This window comes from Calonectris borealis, chromosome 22 (assembly GCF_964195595.1).
Source record: "Calonectris borealis chromosome 22, bCalBor7.hap1.2, whole genome shotgun sequence".
Classification (NCBI taxonomy): Eukaryota; Metazoa; Chordata; class Aves; order Procellariiformes; family Procellariidae; genus Calonectris; species Calonectris borealis.
Window position 1 is genome coordinate 6692355 of NC_134333.1, and position 19926 is coordinate 6712280.

General features: G+C 62.1%; 1 protein-coding gene across 1 annotated transcript in view; it reads left to right on the forward strand.

Moving 5' to 3' along the window:
• The window catches only part of MRC2 (mannose receptor C-type 2), a 31999-nt gene that overhangs the window by 6952 nt on the left and 5121 nt on the right, over positions 1–19926 (forward strand). Inside the window, exons 3-20 of the mRNA XM_075171084.1 lie at positions 7738–7931; positions 9221–9300; positions 9649–10047; positions 10310–10483; positions 10716–10880; positions 11062–11175; positions 11901–12044; positions 12580–12768; positions 13945–14099; positions 14371–14478; positions 16885–17000; positions 17156–17304; positions 17427–17644; positions 17887–18029; positions 18436–18538; positions 18653–18791; positions 19091–19126; positions 19441–19601. Coding sequence (XP_075027185.1) covers positions 7738–7931; positions 9221–9300; positions 9649–10047; positions 10310–10483; positions 10716–10880; positions 11062–11175; positions 11901–12044; positions 12580–12768; positions 13945–14099; positions 14371–14478; positions 16885–17000; positions 17156–17304; positions 17427–17644; positions 17887–18029; positions 18436–18538; positions 18653–18791; positions 19091–19126; positions 19441–19601 — 2787 coding nt within the window. The remainder of the gene's footprint in view (positions 1–7737; positions 7932–9220; positions 9301–9648; positions 10048–10309; positions 10484–10715; positions 10881–11061; positions 11176–11900; positions 12045–12579; positions 12769–13944; positions 14100–14370; positions 14479–16884; positions 17001–17155; positions 17305–17426; positions 17645–17886; positions 18030–18435; positions 18539–18652; positions 18792–19090; positions 19127–19440; positions 19602–19926) is intronic.

Here is a 19926-nt window from a genome sequence, read left to right on the forward strand (position 1 = left end):
AGGCACCTCTGTCCCGGCGGTTCGTGGCGGCGAGGCGGGAGCGCGGTGGCAGCCGACCCTGCGCCGGGGCAGGGCGAGGAACAAGGCGGCTTTGAGCTGCCTCCAGCCCACGGTGCTGAGCCGCTCCCGCTGAGCGTCCCGCCGGCGAGCGGGTGCAAACACCCTCAATTCTTCCCCCCCCACCCCATCCCCGCTTTTCCGCTGCTCCCCCTGGCATCGGCCCCGACTCGGACCCGGCACGCAAAGGGGACAGGGGATGGCATCGAGGGAGGTGCCACATCCGAGGTCCCCCTGCGCCAGGCTGGCTTTGCAGCTCGGAGAGGATCCTTGCTGGGATTTTGGGATCGGGGTGGGTTAGTCCCAAGCGTCCCTTGAACGAGTGCTCTTTGCAAGGACGCTCTTGGCCGGGGCCTCAAGGGCTGGCCCGGCAGACAGCGTTGCTTTCCCTGGGGAGCCGACGCTTCCTCGAGGGGTTCGTGCCAAATCCTCGTCTCCGGGACAGCGGGGAAGCTGGAGCGGGGCTTTTGGCAGGCGGTTTGTGGCTCCTTGGTGGGATATCGCCGCTGGCTGCCCCATCTCTGCAGCATCACTTGAGCACTCGTGCCCCTGTCTTGGGGAAACTGAGGCAGCAGCTCCCATCCCGCCATGGCTGCAGGCGGGGTGAGGTCCCCACGTTGGTGCGGGGACGTGGCCCTGCCGCTGCTTTGGATCAACTTTTCCACCCGTCCGGTGCCCTGTGCCGGATCAAGCGGAGCTGCCGTGTCGGCTTTGCGGCGAGGGGAGGGGGCGAAAGGGACCCAGGGAAGAATTTACAGCCTGTAAAACAAACAGAGCAGCCTTTGCTTGAAGCTCCCTCCCCGTTTTCCTCTTTGCAATGGAAATCGCTTCTTGCACAGCAAATGCAGCTCCAGGAAATTATAACTTGATCTTCTTTGGATTATTTGGGAGCAGGAAAGGGGAACGGAGGTATCGGCTTTGCTGCTAAAAGCACAGCGGCTCCGAGCCTGGCAGGGCGCAGGGGATGGCCGGGACCTCGCCGCCCCGGCACACTTGCAGCCTCAGCAGCCAGCCAGGCGGGACGGGGACGAGGCGGCGGGGAGAGGGATGGCTGCTTGCGCAAGAATTACAAGAATGAAAAGCAAAAGAGATTTAGCCTTCGGTGCAAAACTGTCCTCTTCCCCCAAAGCCACCCAGAGCGGTGCGGTGGCCCCAGGAGGTTTCCCACGTGAAGGTGCTGCCCCGGGACATCTTGCCGGCACACGAGAAAGCGTTTTCAGGCGTGAGGTCCCGGTGATGGTTAAAGCCACGTTGCGGGTTTCTCTCTTCGGCTTTTTTTCTGGCTGGATTTTGCACCTTTCCCTGCAGGGCAGAGGCACGCTCCTGCCTTCCCTCTTCCTTAAATATTCTCCAGGGGAACTTTTTGCCCCAAAATCAAAGCAAATGGCTGCTGAGGGCGTCTAATCGCTGTCTGCGAAATCACTTTTTCTGGCTGATAAATCCGTAGCGGGAGACTCTGGCAGTGGTGCCTCGGCGGGTGCTCGGAGAAGGGCAGCGAAGGGCCGTTGCCTGTGCCGGCAGCTCTGCCGGAGGTCCCGGTGCTGCTCGCCGGTGCGTCGCACCCTGCTCGGCTCCGGCGCGCGCGGCCGATTCTCGGGTGGGAGCGGGAGCGCGTGCGGCGGCCGCCCTCGCAGCCTGTCCCGCCCCAGCCGTTTCCTCGAAGGTTTTTTTTTAAGCAATTTGTAAAATTTTGTTCTTCACGTGTGGCCGAGGAGCAGGATTTTAATTAATTTGAAGTGTGCCGAGACCGCGGAGCATCAACATTTTTCTCATTCTTAAGATTGCTCGGAGCCCAAAAGAGACCCACGCAGATGCTGTTTTTCTTAAAGGACCCATCTTTAATTAATTAAGGATTAGAAAATGATTATGGATTTGCAAATTCTTGGGAGTATTCTTTAGCCCTGGAGCGCAGGTTTGGCTGTTTGCAGGGGGCACAGGGTGTGTTTCAAGCGTGATGTTCCCTTCATCCCCATCCTGGCGAGAGCTCAGTCCTGCGCTGCACCTCGTGCTGGGATGTAAATGGGATTTTTGGTGTAAAACAACGCGTTTCTGGGATGGTGCTGAGACCAGGAATGGGGAGACGGAGCCACCTCCTCCACCTGAATCCAGACACCGTGACATTGGGCTCTGCAGGGAACAGCCCCATTTACCCCGGTCTTGCCCTCGAGTGCTGGGCACGAGGCAAGCAAAGAGCACCCGGTGAGAAAAGCTTTGTGTTAAACCTCATTTTAATTAAAAAAAAGCAGCTGTGGGACATCAGAGGCCTGATCCTTGCTGTGCAGATGTGCTTGGTCTTGGTGAAAAAGGGGGATCCCCGGTCCTGAGCAATTGGCGGTGCCGCGCGGGGTGTTCATATCAGGAATGGTGCTGGAGAAACAAGGGAGGAAAAAATCTCTGGATCTTTTTTTTTTTTTTTTTAACTTCTTTTTTGGGGGAGTTTCTTTAGTAGTGTTGAAAAACTTCCAGCTCTGCTGGAACCATGTCTATGGGGACGCGTGTCGGGGCTGTCCCGCGCGTCGCATCACGCCCCTGGTTGTGGCCACGAGTTTGCTGGCCGGGGGGATCTGCGGTGCTGGTGGGCGATGCTTCGGGGCGAGCGAACTGGGGGGCGGTCAGCCCAGCCGGGGCCAGGGCGGTCCCCCCGAAACATGGCCGAGGCTGCCACGGCCGGGGTTTTGTGGTTGGGAGAGGAGATGTAGGGGGGACGGGACATTCGCAGGGAGCCCGGCCACCACCTCCTGGGGGGATCGTCTGGCCGGCGGCAGCCAGGGGACCCCTGTCCTTTGCCACTCCCCGCCGTGCTCTCGGTGGGTCCGTCACACTCCTCCGTCCCCGGCTGGAGCCCGAGTGGATGGTGCTGCCCTCCTCTCCCTGTATTCCCAGGGAGTTGGCAAACCTGGGATTTCCACCTCTGGATGTGTGCAGCCGCCGCGGGGCTGGAGCCTGGAGAGGATCTGGGGGAAATTTGGGGAAAATTTACATCCTTCCACCCTTTGCTGGGTACGGGAGGGCTGACGCTGGGGCTCCTGGCTCCCTTTCCCCTGCCACGGCTGCGGGCGAGACACTTGAGCTGCCCACGGGCGAGCATCCCCCGTGGAAAACGTGTATTTCTCTGCATCCCAGGCAGGGTGCGGGGAGCATGGACTTTGAATGTCTGCAGAGAGGCTGAGGTGTGGTATGTGGACCCCATCCAAAATCTTTGCGAGGCAGCAGAGAGTAAGCAGGGTGGTAGGTAGCCTTCGTGGTCGCGGCCAAGTAAGGAGCTCGTCTTGTCCGGCTCCCACCGTATAAACAGCGGCTTCTCGCCGCGCTGCTGGGTGAGCCAAGAGGAATTTCTCGGCTCCAAGTGCAGGTTCTGGTGCTTCACCCCCCCAGCCAGGCCATCAGGAGCTTCGCTTTTCTTCCTACGACAAGCTCCTTATTCCCTGAGGTTTATTTTTAAAAAACAAAAACCAGCAAACCCCCTCTTTTATTCTGGTGCTTGGCTTGGAGCACCCGGAGCCGCTTCTGGCTGAGCCCCGGGGATGTGCTGGGCCGGGGCGAGCCTGCGGGACGGCGGGCGGCATCGCTGTTTTGATGCAAACCACTAATTTTGGAGGGTTGGAGGTGGGGGGTTGGTGTCTGCCATCGGTTCTCGAGCAGACGGGAGCGGTGCCGGTGCCCCCTCCTGAGCCTGAAGCTCACGGCGTGCCCAGAGGCTGTTGATACTGTCTGCATTTCCTTCCCTTTTATTTTTTATTAATCTGAAGTTCCTCTTTAAGGGGTTGCATGGAGTTTATCGATGCCCAAAAGCAGCTCAGAGGGGAGGTGGAGCAGCGATGCCCTCCCTGCGGGCTGGGGCTGCTCTCGTACCCCATGTCGATGGCAGCAGGGATGCTCCACTCTGCTGTCGGCAGCTCCCACGGGTACCGCAGCTGCTTTTCCTACCACTGCTTCCCCTTCCCAGCTCTCGGAGGGATGCACGGGCTCCTTCTTCGGGCCAAAAATTGCTGCTCTTTATGGCAACGGCCATGCGTTCGCTCTTCTCCACGCCGTGACCTTGGGGATGGCATCGGCCGCGCCTGGACTGACTGCGGATGGCAGCGGTGGGAACGCCAGGCTTTGCTGGGAACTTCTTCCCAGGAAGAATTTAAGATGGAGCTGGGGCTTTTCTGTGCCCCTGCAGCATCCGTCAGCAGAGCCAGCTGGGCACGGTGCTGGGGGGCAGCCCTGGGGTCCTGCACTCCCAAACGTCACCGGGGGGTGCATTTTTGGGGTGTCTCTCCCCATCCCAGCAGTTCCCTCCCCTCCTTCAGGGCTGTGCAAGGCTCTCGCTCTGTCCGGTGAAACCCTCCTGTATTCAATGAACAAGACTTTTCGGCTCTTTTTCTGTTGTTTTTTATTCCAGGGGGTTTTGCGTCTCTGTTGCTGATCTCCCCCCCCAGGTTGGTGCATCCCCACCTTTTTTATTGTGAATGAGCTGCCACTGCCCACAGCTTTTTCTCCAAGGTTGTGGTTTGGGTTTCGGAGCCGCCGCTCGCCCTCGGGCAGCAATAACAGGCTGAAAAGGCGCTGGTTTGGAGCAGGAGGCTTGGGGCTGCTGTGCCCTGTTTTCTGGTGGGTGAGAGCACGTGAAACCAGGAGGTTCAGGCTGAGAGGAGGAGATTTCTTCATGCAGCGTGCGAGCGAAGGGTGGGTTTCTTGCTGCAGGATGTTACGGGTAAAACTTTTGCATGGGCTCACAAATCCGAATGAAGGCGTTCGTTAGCAGGTTTGCTTTCCTCGCACGGGGGTCTGCAGCCCCCGAGGAGCTCCTGGGTGTCAGAGCCCCGATGGAGCCCGGTTTGCTGCCGTGGCTGGGGCACCACGCCGCGCTTTGAGGATTTGCTGCCTTTGCTGGGTGGTTTGGAGCAAACCACATCCGCGGCCACGTCTGAGGTGCAGAAACCTTGAGGAGGGGATCGTCCTCGTTGCTCTGTGCATGCTCAGCCTCCTGCACGAAGGGCTCGGAGCCAGGTTTTTTGGGACACCCCAAATAAAGGGCGATCCTGAGCAAGAGCACTGGGCAGGGAGCACCTTCGCCAGGGCGGCAGCAGGATGGGGCTGAGCCCCGATGCAGCCCCAGGGCTGCATGAAGGGCTCTGCCATCAAATGGGTGCTGCGATGAGCCTCGCAGAGGAGCCAAGGGGGTGGCAGGGGATGCGGGCGTAGAGCCGGAGCGGCACTGCCATGCTGGGACCAGCGTTCGCTTTAGCTGCAGTCAGATGAAATTGCGGCCAGAGCCCTGGAGCTGCTCCAGCCTGGGATAACCGGGACCAGGGTCCGGCCGTAGTTTCATTCCTCTCTTAAATTTGCTCCCTGCATTTGTTGCTGGTGATGGGAGGGTGACAAAGGCAACGGAGCAGCGGTGCTCTGGGTGTCCTGGTGTGGGTGGCCAGGCTGGGAAGGGCTCAGGGGCAGGGTGGTGCTGAGGTGCCTGTCCACGCCGTGCTGTAGTGCTTTGTACGGCTGCTGGCACCCGTGGCCACCTCTGTCCCCTGGAGCCTCCCCATCCTCTGTTGCCTCTCTCATCCGGTGCTGCCCACGTTCCCCAAAATTGTAGGTTGCAAAGCTTTCCTTATTTGCTGTGGCGTGGGAAGGGTTGAGCTGAGTTCCCTTCAATTCAGACTTTCTGCTGGCTGAAAACTTGCTTTTTTAATTAAAATAAAAGAGAATCTGGAGCCAGGGGTGGGGTGTAAAACTCCCTTGAGGACTGCCCCGAAGGGTCGCGGCTTCTCCATCTCTGCAGCCTTCAGCCGCTGGGGCCAAGGCAGATTTCTCCCAGGGTGCCGGAGCGCGAGCATCCCGGTGTTTGTCCCGTGGGAGAGGAGAGCGTTTCTGCGGGCAGAGCCGGTCTCAGTCGCGGCCCCCAGCTCCCCGCCGTCCCCACCATCGCGCTGCCTCATAGCACCGGCTGGTTTCCACAGTCATACCAGTAAGCCAGGTGTCTGCAGCATCCCTGCTGCAAGCGTGGGTTTTTGCTTTGCTTTCCCAGTCCCTCTGCAGAGGAGGAGGAGGAGGAGGAGGAGGAGGAGGAGGAGGAGGAGGAGGAGGAGCAGCACACGATGGAGCAGAGCTGCTCTGAGCTGGCCCCGCTCGAAGGATGTAGGGTGCAGTGGGGAGAGGCACGGGGTGCGCAGGGTGCCTACCCCAGCGCTCATCGGATCCAGCCCTGGTTTAATTTTGGTGATTCCAGGCAGAGCATCCAGGAGTTGCATTTTCCAGTGCTCTTTGTCCCACGCTGGCGGGCAGCTCCTCTTTGGGAAGGATCTGCCGGTGTTTGCCGTGGTTGGGTTTCCGTAGCTGGAGGGCGGTTGGGAAGCTCTGCAGGTGGGGTTTTGGGTCCGCAGGTGGGTGCAAAAACCCGAGGAGCATCTCTGAAAGGAGTCACCCGTAGCTGCGCCGTGGCTGCAGGAGAGGGGGCCCTGGAAGGGACAGGGACATTCCCGGTCCCACTGGGATGCTCCTCTGGAGCTGCCACCTGCGAGGGTTGGGTTTGCTCTGCGGGATGCCAGGTTGGGAGAAGGGATTCGTCAACACAAACTCGCCCGTCCCGCCCAACTCCGCACCCACCCGTTCATCGGCAGCCGGGTGGGAGCAGGGAGAGTGCGCTCGGGCGCTTGGTTTCGGCGCTGAGCATCGTCGGTGGAGCTGGAGCCAGCCGCAGCCAGGCCAGTGCTCTGCGGCACGGCCCCTGCGGCCGCGTTTCCGAGGTTCCTCCGCAAGCCAGAGGTGGTCGGGAAGAGCCCGGATTTGGCCGAAGCAAGCGGCACCACGCAAATAAAGACTGGCTGTTCCCTGGGGAGCTGTCTCCTCCGTAGGCGTCGAAGCCCATGGGGCTGGGCTGGGGTCAGGGGGGCTGAAAGCTCCTTCCAGTGCATCGGGGTCTGTCCAAGCGCCGCGGCCAGTGCCGTGGGCACCAACGGGGGCCAAGTCAGCCCCCCGTTCCCTATAAATAAGTGAAAGGAAAGGGTCTTTTGGGTGAAGCACAGCATGTGCCTTTGCTGATGCGTGTTGAGCTCGTGCTGGTTGTCCCCCCCGGGCGCCAGCCTCGCTGGGAGCAGCTCCCCGCCGTCGGCGCACAGCGGTTTCTGCCGGGGGGGGAAGATGGAAGCGCTGGGGAGGTGCGAGGGCTGAGCTGGTGCTAAAGCTTTCCCATTCCTCCAGGACTCGGCAGGGTCTGGGAAGGGGGAGGCACGTTCGGTGCCCTCTTCTCCCTGCGTCGAGCAAAGGGGCCATGGGCTGAGCTGCCCGCGGGGTGCGGCGGCAGCCCAAACCCCTTAGCCTATAATTTCCTACCTCCAGCTCTTCTCTTTTTAGAGTAAAATGATGTTTTGTGCTTTTCCAGCCCTGGGGCTGCCCCCTCCAGTCTGGACAGCTTCCTCTGAGCACCGTGCCGCTGCGTGCCTGCCGTCGAGCGTCGCCCTCGCGTGATGCTGCGCAGCCCCGATGCGGCGCTGAGCACCCTGACACCGACTCCTGGAGCTGGCTCCGGGACTTTTCCAACCCGCTATTAATTTTTTTACAAAGCCAGGTTAGCAGATAAGCGAAGGGTGTCCCGTTGCTGACCCCTGCTGCTAACGGCCGCGGCGGTCCTTGCAGCAGAACAGCTTTTTCTATTCCTAGTGCCGAAGTGCCGGTGTTTGGCTCCTTGCGGCACAGCCTGTGACCCAGGGAGGCCTCATCCTGCCCGAGCGCTGGTACTTGGGTCCAGCGGGTTGCGGCACTGGTGCTACATCACCCCAGAAGTGCTTAAAGACCCCGACCCCGGCGCTGGTGGTGGGTTGCACCACCCCCCGCTGCCTGCGGGAAGGGGAGGGCGATGGGCGGGGGATGCCGTGGATGGTGCTGGCAGGGTGAGTGGGTGTTGGGTGGGGGGACGAGCTGGTCTCCTGACGACCAGGTCAGGATCAAGCCAGTTGGGGAAACACCAGCACCAGTTTAAGGGACCTGAGCTTCAGCCAGCCAAAATCGGCCCCGTCTGAATTTTTGCTCATTTTCTCACTTGCCATGATTTGAAAAATATTTTCCGAGAAATTAAATGTTTCTTCTTCCATTTGTTGCCTTTTTCTGTTGCACGTGCACAGAGTCTGCTCCCTGGAGATCGCCGTGCTTCGCTTTTGTTTATTTGAGGTCATCACTGATGTCATCTCGGCTGGGGACCGGGCCTTTTACATCATTTCTATTCTGGAGCCGGGTCGATGCTGAAGCTCTGAAATGAAATGGGGGTGTCTTTCTTCCTCCATTTCTTTTTTCCTTTGGGAGACAAGTCAGGAAAGTTCACTGAGCCGAGATGTTTGTTGCTCGAATGTGCCGGAGCTGCCTGTAACAACATAGCTGGGGCAGGGTGAGGTTGCAGGGGAATAGGAAATGAAAACCTTTTCAGCCCAAAAAATTCATACAATGGCAAAAACCCAAAGCAAACCAAACCTAAATATAGCGGGGCCCGTGAGTTCGCTTTGACTTCTGGTGAATGCTTGTGGTGGAAAAAAAATGGGTCGCTTTTAAAACAGAAAAAAAAACCCGACAAAATTTGTCTTGTTGATGTGCTGCTTTGGGCAGCTTTTTGCTGGGGCGTTGGGGCAAGAAGCGGCTGCGCGGAGCCCGGGGGCGGCTTTTTAGCTTAGAAACATGCATTTGAAGAAATAAAGTATCTTTTAAAAATGACACGTCAGCTGGAGCTGACGTGTCCCAGTATAATGTCCTGGGTTTACTGGTTTATACAGGTTTGGAGATGGATTCAGGTGCTGGGGCGGCCCTTGGTGATGCTGGGGGTCGGGGAATTGCCGTGGGGATGCAGGACCGGGGGACGTGCATCGAGCCGGGGTTGAGATCAGCCTTTCTCCCCTCGGCAGCTGCGCTAGCGCTTTATCTGCTGGCAGCGATTCCCCTCCCGCTGCTCCCGCCTCCCAGCGCCTGGGCTGGGATTTCGGAGGGTCCTGACGTGACGTTTCGTATTTGCTGGGGCTGGGGCCGTGCCCGCGGGAGCCGCGGCTGCCTGCAGGCGTTTTCCATCACGCCCTGTTCAGGCGATGGGAGACCTTCCCCCGAAGTTCTTGTTTGCTCCGCATTTTTTTTTTTAACAGGTCCCCAAATACACATAAAAATGACGGATGCGCTCTCTGTTTCTCCCCACCCGGAGCAGATGGCCGGTGCCGAAGCCGTTGGCTCCTGCGGTGCGGGGCTCATTGCGATGCCTCGGAATGCTGCGGCCGGGTGCTGCCGGTGGGAGCTCAATTCTGAACGGCTCTGATGGTGCTGTGAGAGCGGGCGAGCTCTTTGCACCGGCTCCGGTGCCCGAAAGCCGCTCGCTGGTGCTTTGCGTGGATCCTCCATCCGTGTCAGCCCGCCCGGAGCCCATCACCCCGAGGACGGGCACTGGGGCAAACCCCGGGGTTATTTCTGCAGGGACGGTGGTCCCCGGTGTGCCGGGTGCTGTGCGCAGGGATGCACCCCAAAACTTGGTGTGCGTGGAAAGGGAGCCGGGATGCTCTGGCGGGGCTGGGGGCGATGTGTGGGACGATGCCGAATCCCCAGCCATGCTTTAACCCTTTCCCCCTGTTTTTTCTCCAGACTCCAAAGTCTTCCTCATCTACAACGCGGGCGCGCAGGGCTGCCTGGAGACGAAGGACTCGCTGGTGAGACTCGCCAAGGGCTGCAACGCCAGCGCCCCGGCCCAGCAGTGGAAATGGGTCTCGCGAAATCGCCTCTTCAACGTGGGGGCCATGCAGTGCCTGGGGGTGTCGTGGCACGGGGCCAACGCCACGGCGGGGCTGCACCCCTTGGCCACCTACGAGTGCGACCGCGAGTCCGTCAACATGCGCTGGAGCTGCCGTGGCCTCGGGGAGCAGCTCTCGCAGCATCTCGGCGCCCGCCCGGGCAATTCCTCCCTGGACAGGGGGGACCAGGCGCGTGGCTCGCAGTGGAGGACGTACGGCACTGAGGAGGATCTGTGCTCCGTGCCGTACTCAGGTAAAGCCTCGGTGGGCGTTAGTATTATCCCGTAATCCAAACCAGTCCCAAAACGTGAGCTGAGGCCACGGTGCTGCAGCAGTCGGGTCCTGCCTGGGGAGCTCGGTCCCAGCTCACTGGGGCTGCAAAACCAAGCAGGATTGGGGTGATGGGGATCAGCCCCAGGGAGCAGGCACCCCTCCACTGAGCCAACCCGCCCCCCAAACCTCCCTCCAGCCCCCCGTAGACGCAGCCTCAAGCAAGGGCTCCTCTTTCCCCGCAGAGATTTACACCATCCAGGGCAACTCGCACGGGAAGCCGTGCACCATCCCCTTCAAGTACGACAACCAGTGGTTTCACGAGTGCACCAGCACGGGGCGGGAGGACGGCCATCTCTGGTGTGCCACCACCCAGGACTACGGCAAGGACGAGCGATGGGGCTTCTGCCCCATAAAGAGTAAGTGGGGGGGACGTGTCCCACGGGGGAAAAGCAGAAACCCCACCTTCGTCCCTCCCGGGGGCTTTCCTGCCTCTCCCCTTCCCTCCTGGCTCATCCCTCCTCCCACGAGCAGCCTGCGGTGCCAGAGCAGCCCCACTGGCTTCTCGTTATCTGGCTTTTGGGGGTTATTGGGGCTTTTCGGAGCCGCCGATGGGGCTAAATTGGGTGCTCACCGTGCTCATCCCCGCAGGCAACGACTGCGAGACCTTTTGGGACAAGGACCACCTCACCAACAGCTGCTACCAGTTCAACTTCCAGTCGACGCTGTCGTGGCGGGAGGCCTGGAATAGCTGCGAGCAGCAAGGGGCCAACCTGCTCAGCATCACCGAGATCCACGAGCAGACCTATATCAACGGTGAGACGATGGCAGCCTGGCTGCGCACCCATTCTCCTCCCCCAGCGCAGAGCTGAGGGCACCTTGGACCATCGCCGGTGCCAGGTTGCGGTGCCTGCCCCGGGTGGTTGCTTTGGGGATGGTGACAGGCTGGGGGTTGAGCTGGGGCTGGGGGAACTGATCCTGCCCCCCTCGGTGCCAGGGCTGCTGACGGGGTACAGCTCCACGCTCTGGATTGGGCTCAATGACCTGGACATCAACGGAGGCTGGCAGTGGTCGGATAACTCGCCCCTCAAGTACCTCAACTGGGAGAGCGGTGAGTTGGGGGGTGACGGGGGGGCCGGGGAACAGGCTGAGAACACTGGAGATGGCCCCATAGCAGGGGGGTGTCCCCTCGCTGCCCGGGGATGGAGAGCCCTGTGGGGCTGCGGAGCAGCCTGGGACATCTGTGGAGCTGGAGGGGGGGACACAGGGTGCTGGGGGGGGGAATTGTCCCTCTGCACACCCTCAGCAGCCCTGGGGATAACCTGGGTTGAGCACCCTGGTTTGGAGGGTCGCTGCGTCCCGGCTCGGTGCGGGAGTGTGGCTGAGGAGTGGTCCCCAACTGCAGACACCCATCTCTAACCCTGCTCGGGGGGTAGAAGGACCCGCTGCAAGGGCTGCTCTGGTCGTGCCCGGTGCCAGAGGCACCCGTGGGGACAGTGATACCCCAGGAGAGGGTTTGGGGACAGGTGGGAAGAGTTCAGGTCTGGTACCGTGTCCCCTCCCCAACTGCTGTCCAACATTTGGAGGTAAAATACACGCTCCAGGTCCCTGTGCATCGAGATACAATAAATAATCCCGGGCATGCAGGGTCATGTCTTCATCGTGCAAAATAACAAAATAAATAGTTCTTCGCTGGGGTGAAAGCAGAGCAGGGAGAGCTGCGCCCTGCCAGCACCGGCCCTCGCGGTGCCCTGCCTGCGTGGGCAGCGTTGGGGGCTCTGCCCCGGCCCCGCCAGCTCCTCAGCAGCGTGTGCCCCCCCTCACCCCGCTTTCCAGACCAGCCCGACAACCCCAGCGAGGAGAACTGCGGGGTGATCCGCACCGAGTCGTCCGGGGGGTGGCAGAACCGCGACTGCGGCATCGCCCTGCCCTACGTCTGCAAGAAGAAGCCCAACGCCACCGCCGACCCCTTCCTGACGGGTGAGCGGGGGGATGAGTAGCACCGGGAATCGGCAGCCCCGCATCCCAGCCAAGTGTGCTCCTGGCACGGCCAGGGGATGCTGTCCAAGTGCCGGAGCAGCCCGTGGAGATGCCCGTGGTGTCCCCAGCTTGCTGGCGCCCTGGATGTGCGGAGCGGTGGTTGAGCTCCCCGGGGTTGCCAAGATTTGGAAGAGCTCCTCCCCGAGGAGCATCCCCCAAGAAGCGCTCGGTGCAATTACGGGTTGGGCGGTAGGGGAGGAATCGAGAGCAGCGGGAGGTCCCCCGTGGTCCCCAGGGGATGGGGTGCTCTCTGCTCTGCTCTGCCAACAAACAAAAGGGATTTTGTTTTGTCCCCGGAGCTCTAAAGCCACCGTTGCCTGCGTCTTGCCATTGCATTTTGGCCGTGGCTTTCCCACCGCTGCTTTGGCTTTGGTCTCCTGAGCACCCTGTGGTCCCCTCGCCGTGGTCCCCTCCCTGCCAAGGAGAGGGTTGGAGAGCGGGACAGGAGCCCTCAGGCTGCCTTGTGTCCTGCCAGACTCGTGGTCGGAGGTGAAGGTGGACTGCGAGCCCAGCTGGCAGCCCTTCCAGTCCAACTGCTACCGTCTGGTGGGAGAGAAGAAGAGCTGGCAGGAGGCGAAGAAGACCTGCCTGCGGAGCGGGGGGGACCTGGTCAGCATCCACACCCTCTCCGAGCTGGAGTTCGTCACCAAGCAGATCAAGCAAGGTAAAGGGGAGCCCGCTGTGTCAGCAGCACCCTTCCCGTCCAGTTTTGGGTCCACGGAAAGGTCCCTTCTGTGTGCTGGAGGCTGCAAAGTTGAATTAATTTGTGGCTGTGAAGGGAGCGCAGACCCCGGGCTGGGAGGTGACGTGTTGCTTGGAGGAGCATCCTCCATCCAGCAAATGTAAAAGCTGTTCCCGGGAGCCTGCAGTGCCGAGGAAGAAAATACGCAGCTGCAGCTGGGAATGGCGCTAGTCCCAGCTGGTTAATGCAGAAAAAGATGAGGGGGAAAAAAAAGTCCTGCTGGGCTTGCTGGAGGAGGCTGCACCTCGTACTGCTAAATCTGCCCGGGACGCCAGTGTCCCCCCCAGCGGGTCAAGGGAAGGGGGAACCCCTGCCTGTGGCGTCCCAGGTTTCTCGTGCCAGTTCTGGCTTCACCCAGGTGTAACTGGGTTGAAGTTTCCCACGTCGGGATGTGTCGGAGCTGGGATGGTACTTGGGAAGTTTCAGCCCGAGCAATCACGCGGTGGTACGGGGGAGCACCCGTGTCACCATCCTCCAGACCCCACTTGTGCCACCCCTCATTAGGGTCACCCTCGGGCTCGGGTTGTGCTGTTCCCATACGAGTGCAGCCAAATTACGCGCTCCCGCCAGCCCGCAGCCCGCCCCGGCTCCGCAGAGGAAGAGCGAAACCTGCCGGGGGGACCTCGGGGGACCCAGACTTCAGCGGGGAGCGGGGAGGGGCTGGGGGCTGAAGGGAGTTAATGCTGAGGGAGGCAGGAGCCATGGGAAGGTGGAGGAAGGAAGGGGACGTGCCAGCACCCGGGAGCAGACTGGGATGGGATGGGAGGGAATGGTTGAAAACCATTAGCACACGGGACCTGAGCCTGCGGGTCCAGACTTTTCCCACTCTGCTGCTGCCAGCATCTCTCGGAAAGCTGCTGGCAAATGTCCCTGTGTTTTCCGCCCCGCGGGTCCGTCCTTGCGGGCAGGAGCTGCCCTGCCCTGCCCTCTCCTGCCTGCTGGCACCGCGGGGCTAGAGGCTGAGCCCTGCAGCGGGGTTTTGGCGGGTGCTTTGCAGAGACACGGTCCCATCCCGGGGAGCTCGTGTCACGGCGGGGGGGTTGGTTTCTGCAAGGTTTCAGCAGAGGGAATTTCACCCCCTCACCCCCCTGTCTTCAGACGTGGAGGAGCTCTGGATTGGCCTGAATGACCTCAAGCTGCAGATGAACTTCGAGTGGTCGGATGGGACGCCCGTGAGGTTCACCTACTGGCACCCCTTCGAGCCCAACAACTTCCGCGACAGCCTGGAAGACTGTGTGACCATCTGGGGACCGGTGAGAGCCCGGGGCGGGGGATTCATCCTGCACCTCCGCAGAGAGCGCTGCGGCATCCTCATGGCCGGGGAAGGGGTGCCTCGGGGAGCATCTCCAGCTGGCATTGAACCTGGTTTATCCCGGCTGTGGGGATGGGAGGGATCCAGCACAGCATCCTTGGGGATTTGATGTAGGGAAGGAAAGTCTGTGGACCCAGCGTGGGGGTGGATGAGCTGGGGAGTTCCCCAGGCTGTTGGCTGGGCTCAATCCTGCTCTTCTCCACCCCGTGCAGGAAGGGAGGTGGAACGACAGCCCATGCAACCAGACCCTGCCGTCCATCTGCAAAAAGCCCGGTCGGGTGAGCCAGGAGAAGGAGGAGGACGACCATGGGTGCCGAAAGGTGAGGGGGACCCTGGGGCGGGAGGTGGCTCTGGCTGCTCCACGGCTCTGCCTGATGCTCGGGGCTTCGGGGTCGCAGGGGACCTCTCCCCAAAACCCTTTCAGGGAGCCCTGATGAGCAGCACCCAGAGCCGCAGGTCTGTGCCCGGGGGCTGCCGGCGCGACAGAGCATCCCGGGACTGCTGAGCCCCTCGCTTCTGTGGTTGCATGAGGCTGCGGGAAGAAATTGGGATAAAACGCATGTCTCCATCCTCCAAGATCCTCCCCCTTGGGCTGGCTTGGTTGCCAGCAGGGCCGTTCATTTCCCCCCCCCCTTGCCTTTCTCCGTGCCAAAACCCGGCAGCAAAGCTGCTCCGTGCAGGAGCCGGCGGGACGGAGGCAGCCGCCGGCGCTGCGATGGCAGACTGCGTTCTCTGGGCAGGATACGGGCGTTCTGGGGACACCACCGAACTGCCGGGTTCTCACCTGGACCGTGCTCTGCCTCAGTTTCCCCAGCTGTCGAGCAGGGCTTGGGCTGCCCTGTTCCCACGCTTGCTGAGAAGTCGCTTTTGTGCCTCTTTGCAAAGTCTTCGAGCGGCGAGGCTGGCATCGCCGCCGCTCTTGAACATCTCCCAGCGTTTCAGAGCAAGCCAGCGCACGCTCGCGCTCGGACTAGCAAGCAGCCGCTGCGGGCCGGCTCCCAGAGGTGCTGCCGGGCTGCGCAGGCGGCTCCTCCCAGGTCTTCACCCCGGCGCAGCAGAGACAAACCCCAGCAGCCGCTCGGCTCTGCGCGAACTCGGGGGGAACGCGGCAGCCGGGCGGGCTGGCACGCCAGGCCAGATTCGGGGGGCTGCCAGCCGGAGCCGAAGGAGCCCCGGTGTCGGCGGGTGCTGGGGACGAGGCGCTCGGTGGCAATGTGCCACCGCCACCCCTCCGCTTGTCCCCGCAGCAGTCCTGAGGGCTAATGGGACGTCCCCATGCAGATTTAACTCCCTGCTGCCTCTTCAGCCACAGTCTTACCCTGGCCCTGGGTGCCCAGCAGAGAGATGTACCCGCTGGGAAACAAACTGGGAGTGATAAATGAACTGAGGAAAGACCTTTTCCCGTCCTTCCTCCCCCTCCTCATCTTCAACGGGGCCATTTGCCCCCCAGATGCAGAGGCTGATGGAAAGGAGGCAGCATCTTGCTTAGAGGATCAGCCCCAGTCCTCTCTGGCCGCTGGTTTTTCTTGGTGGCTTTGCTGCTTTTTCTCCCCATTTCCAAACCCCCTTTATGTTTGGAACAGCCTTAAAGGAAGCGGTGGGAGATGGAGGTTTGGGCGATGGGGAGGGCAGAGCCGGAGAGGGGTGCGGGAGCACATCGGGATCGGGAGCTGGAGGCAGCAGGTGGGGTTGATGGTCCCATCCTGGCCCCTTTTTGGATCTCAGGGGCTTGCTGGGGTGCTCAGTGTGTGGGAGAGCACCCGTGTGGTTTTAGTGATGCTGAGCCCCAGGGCTGGTTGGGGACCCCTCTGGGGACATCTGAACCCCTCTGGGGACATCGGGGACTTGCACTGTCCCATGCCAGGCCCCTTTCCTGGCTGCCCAGGGGTGGCCATGCTGTTCCGGGCAGGACCCAGCCGGTGGGTCCGTACCTGGGTTTGCTAACTTTGGGGAAAGGCTGCCGGAGCAAGAACTTGGGAAAAAAAGGAATGGGATTTGGGGTCATTTTGCTCTTGGTCTCCCAGAGCTGCTCTCCTGTTCCCTCCCCACCGTGCTGATGATGCTGCAGATGGCACGTGTCCCCCACTGTCCGTCCAAAGCCCGGGGACCCGGGGGTGAAACCCCGGTGATGCTTCCTACCGTGCCAGGAGGGTCCCTGAGCCTGGGGCCACTCGCCTCCCTGGCTGAGAGCCCCTTCACCCTTCCCACCCCGGCTTGCTCTTCCATCACGTGCGTGTCCCCTCTCGCAGATGACTCCCCATGTCCCTCCCCGCGCCGCCGCTGCCAGCCCCGGGGCCGCCCCGCTCCCTGCTCTGGCAGAGAACAGGCACTGTTGTGTCTCCAGCCCCGGAGAGGCTCCAACATCAACAAGGTGGGGGATTAAAGCAGGCTGCGGTGGGACTCGCTCTGGATTCAGCCCCGCGGCGTAGAGAGGAGGATTGCGTTCCCCTCCCCGCGCCCCGGCCGGGGCTGGACATTGGCAGGGAGAGCCATTTTGCCGGCTTTGAAGCTGCCTGGGTGTTTGTTTTCCTTGCAGCCACGTCCTCTGGGGCCGGGGGCTTGTTAGAGCTCAAAGCTGAGCCAAGTCGGGGCGGCCGGGGTGGGAGACCTCCCAGGAGAAGGCGGAGGTGGCGGCAGGGGACGTGGGACATTGCTCTCGCCCCCCGGGTTCGCTCCCGTCCTTCTGGGGTGAGCGGTGGCAGACGTCCCCTGTCACCCATCCCCAGGGCTGGAAGTGGCACAGCCCCTCCTGCTTCTGGCTGGGCGAGGACCGCGTCCCCTACAGCGACGCCCGCAAGATGTGCTCCGACTACGGTTCCACGCTGGTCACCATCACCAACAGGTCAGTGCCGTGCCGGTGGTGCTGGGTTTGCCCCAAAACGAGCCCCCCGAGGAGGGGTGTGATCCCACAGCTGGGCTTTGCACGCAAGGGCTGGAGCGTCGCGGGCTGCTTGGCATCTCAGCTGGCAGCATCGCCCGCTCCTGCCGTCCCTCCAGGTTCGAGCAGGCCTACGTCAGCAGCCTCATCTACGGCTGGGACGGGGAGTATTTTTGGACAGCGCTGCAGGACATCAACGAGACGGGCGCTTTCCGCTGGCTGAGCGGCGACGAGGTCATGTACACCCACTGGAACCGCGACCAGCCCGGTAAGGGGGCGGCCGCGGGTGGGATGGGGACGTCCCCTCCATGCAGGACGGGTGCTGGCTCTGCCACCCGGCACGGTCCGACCCTAAGGCTGGCATCCTCCGCGCTTCCGTGAGCGCTCCAGGTTACAACAAGGGCGGCTGCGTGGCCCTGGCCACCGGCAGCTCCATGGGGCTGTGGGAGGTGAAGAACTGCAGCACCTTCAAGGCCAAGTACATCTGCCGGCAGAACCTGGGCACCCCGGTCAACCCCGAGCTGCCCGGTCCCTACCCCACGCCCAGCCTGGCCGCCGCCTGCCCCCCGGGATGGAGCTCCGACTCCAAGCTCCGTCACTGCTACAAGGTAAGGGGTGCTGGGGGGGCTTGCCCTGGCCATTGTGGGGGTGCATGTGCCTCCCCAGTGGTGCGGGGGGGGGTGAAGGAGCATGTTTTGGTGCTTGCAAAGGGCAGCCTGCACCCCAGGAGCCTGGTTCGGGCTGAGCGGTGGCAGCGTGCCCCGGGATGCTGCTGCCTGCGGGGTGGGGACGATCCTCTGCTCCTCTCCCGGCGCTGAGCCCCCTCCGCTGCCGGTTCCTCCCTCCCCAGGTGTTCAATTTTGAAAAACTGCAAGAGAAGAAGACGTGGATCGCGGCGCAGGAGTTTTGCCGGGAGCTGGGGGCCCAGCTGCTCAGCCTGGGCAGCTACGAAGAGGAGCACTTCGTCGCCAACACCCTCAACAAGATTTTCGGGTGAGGGGCTGGCTGCGCCGGTGCGTGTCCCGCTGCTCGAGTGTGCTTGGCACGAGCCCCCACCCCTCCCCGCGCTCTGGCACACGGGGAGGACGTGGACGTGGCTCTCTGAGCACGAACTTGCGTGCAGAAGGTGCATCAGTTGGTGTGGCTACACCGAAGAGGGGATGCGGGAGAAGTGCGGGAAATTGGGTGTAATTTGGGGATGGAGTTGGGTTTAAACCTCCTTCAGCCCTGAGCGGGCGTGCCTCTTATCCCAGCTCCTGCCTTTGGGTGTTGTGGGGACAGCGGGCTTTGAAAACAAACAAAAAAAGGCCAGATTATAAATACATATTTGTATATAAATATAAAAACCTCCGGTTCGGAGGGGGGTTGTGTTCTCACCTTTCCCCCTGGCTCCCCGCAGGGAGTCGGAGCCGGAGCTCCACGAGCAGCACTGGTTCTGGATCGGCCTGAACCGGCGGGACCCCACGGGGGACAGGAGCTGGAGGTGGAGCGACGGGCTGGGGGTGAGTCCGGGGGCTTTCGGCGAGGTGACTCCGGTTGGCATTTGGGATGGGGCAGGGGGGCAAATCCAGCGCTGGTGGAAATGCCCAACACCGCCCATCTCTCTCGACCCCCAGTTTTTCTACCACAACTTTGACCGCAGTAACTACGATGACGATGACATCCGGACCTGCGCGGTGCTGGACCTGGCCTCCCTGCAGTGGATGCCGATGCAGTGCGAAGCCCAGCTGGACTGGATCTGCAAACTGCCCAAAGGTACCCGGCGAAGAGGCCCCCGAACCCTTCAGCTTTGAATAACCTGGCAGAGGATGGGCTGTGGGGTGGTGGAGCGGGTGCAGGGGCACCCTCTGTCGCCTCCCTTCCAAAGGTTGCACTTTTATGGGAGGATGAGTCCTAATTCAGGGGCTGGGGGAGGTGGGAGAGGTGCTGTCCATCCCGGGGGGATTCGGGAGGGCATCTCGCCCTTGGAGCCCGCGGGCGGTTCGCAGGCAAGCATCAGCGGGAGCATCCCAGCCCCGCGTCCCGCTGACAGCCTCTCCTTGCCCCTTCGCCAGGCGCCGACGTGAAGGAGCCGGAGATCACGACCCAAGGTGCGTTGGCCACGGCCGTGTGTCCGTCCGGTGTAGACCGTCCTCCCCGGGCGCGTGCTGCCCCGTCGCATGCGCGAGCGAGGCGCAGTCCTCGCGGGGCATCCCTGCAGCGTTATCCGGAGGAGGACGGGTCGTGTGTAGGGGGGAGGGGAACCCCGGCATCCTGCTGCCCCCTCGCTGCAGGGGCTGCCCGCAGGGAGCGGGCAGGATCAGGCCCCTCAGCTGCAGGAGAGGGGCAAAAGCAAAGCAGCTCAGCCCATGGGGGACCGAGGGACAGGGTGGCGGGCGCTGGTGACACCGGTCCCTGCCTGCAGGCAGCAAAGAGTGGGTGAAGTACCAGGAGGCCGAGTACAAGTTCTTCGAGCACCACTCGACGTGGGTGCAGGCGCAGCGCATCTGCAGCTGGTTCCAGGCGGAGCTGGCATCGGTGCACGGCGAGGCCGAGCTGCGTTTCCTGGGCCAGAACCTGAAGAAGGTACCGGGGGGACGGGGGTACCAGGGAGACGGGGGTACCGGGGGGACGAGGGTACCGGGGGGACGGGGGTACCCGGGGGACGGGGACCTCCCTGGGCGCCGACGGGCTCCGCTGTCCCGGGGCTGCTCCCTCCCCAGCTTCTTTCATCCCTTGCTGGAGGGACGTTATCTGGGGACAGCCGGGCTCTGCTGGGGTCTTGCGCGGTGGCGGCAGGTCCCGGTGCCTGGGTGCGGGTTTGGGGCTCAGCAAGGTGATGCTTTTTGCCACGGTGCAAGCTGCAGGGGGGCTGCCCGGTCTCTGTGCCCGGGGTGGCCGCGGTTGTCCC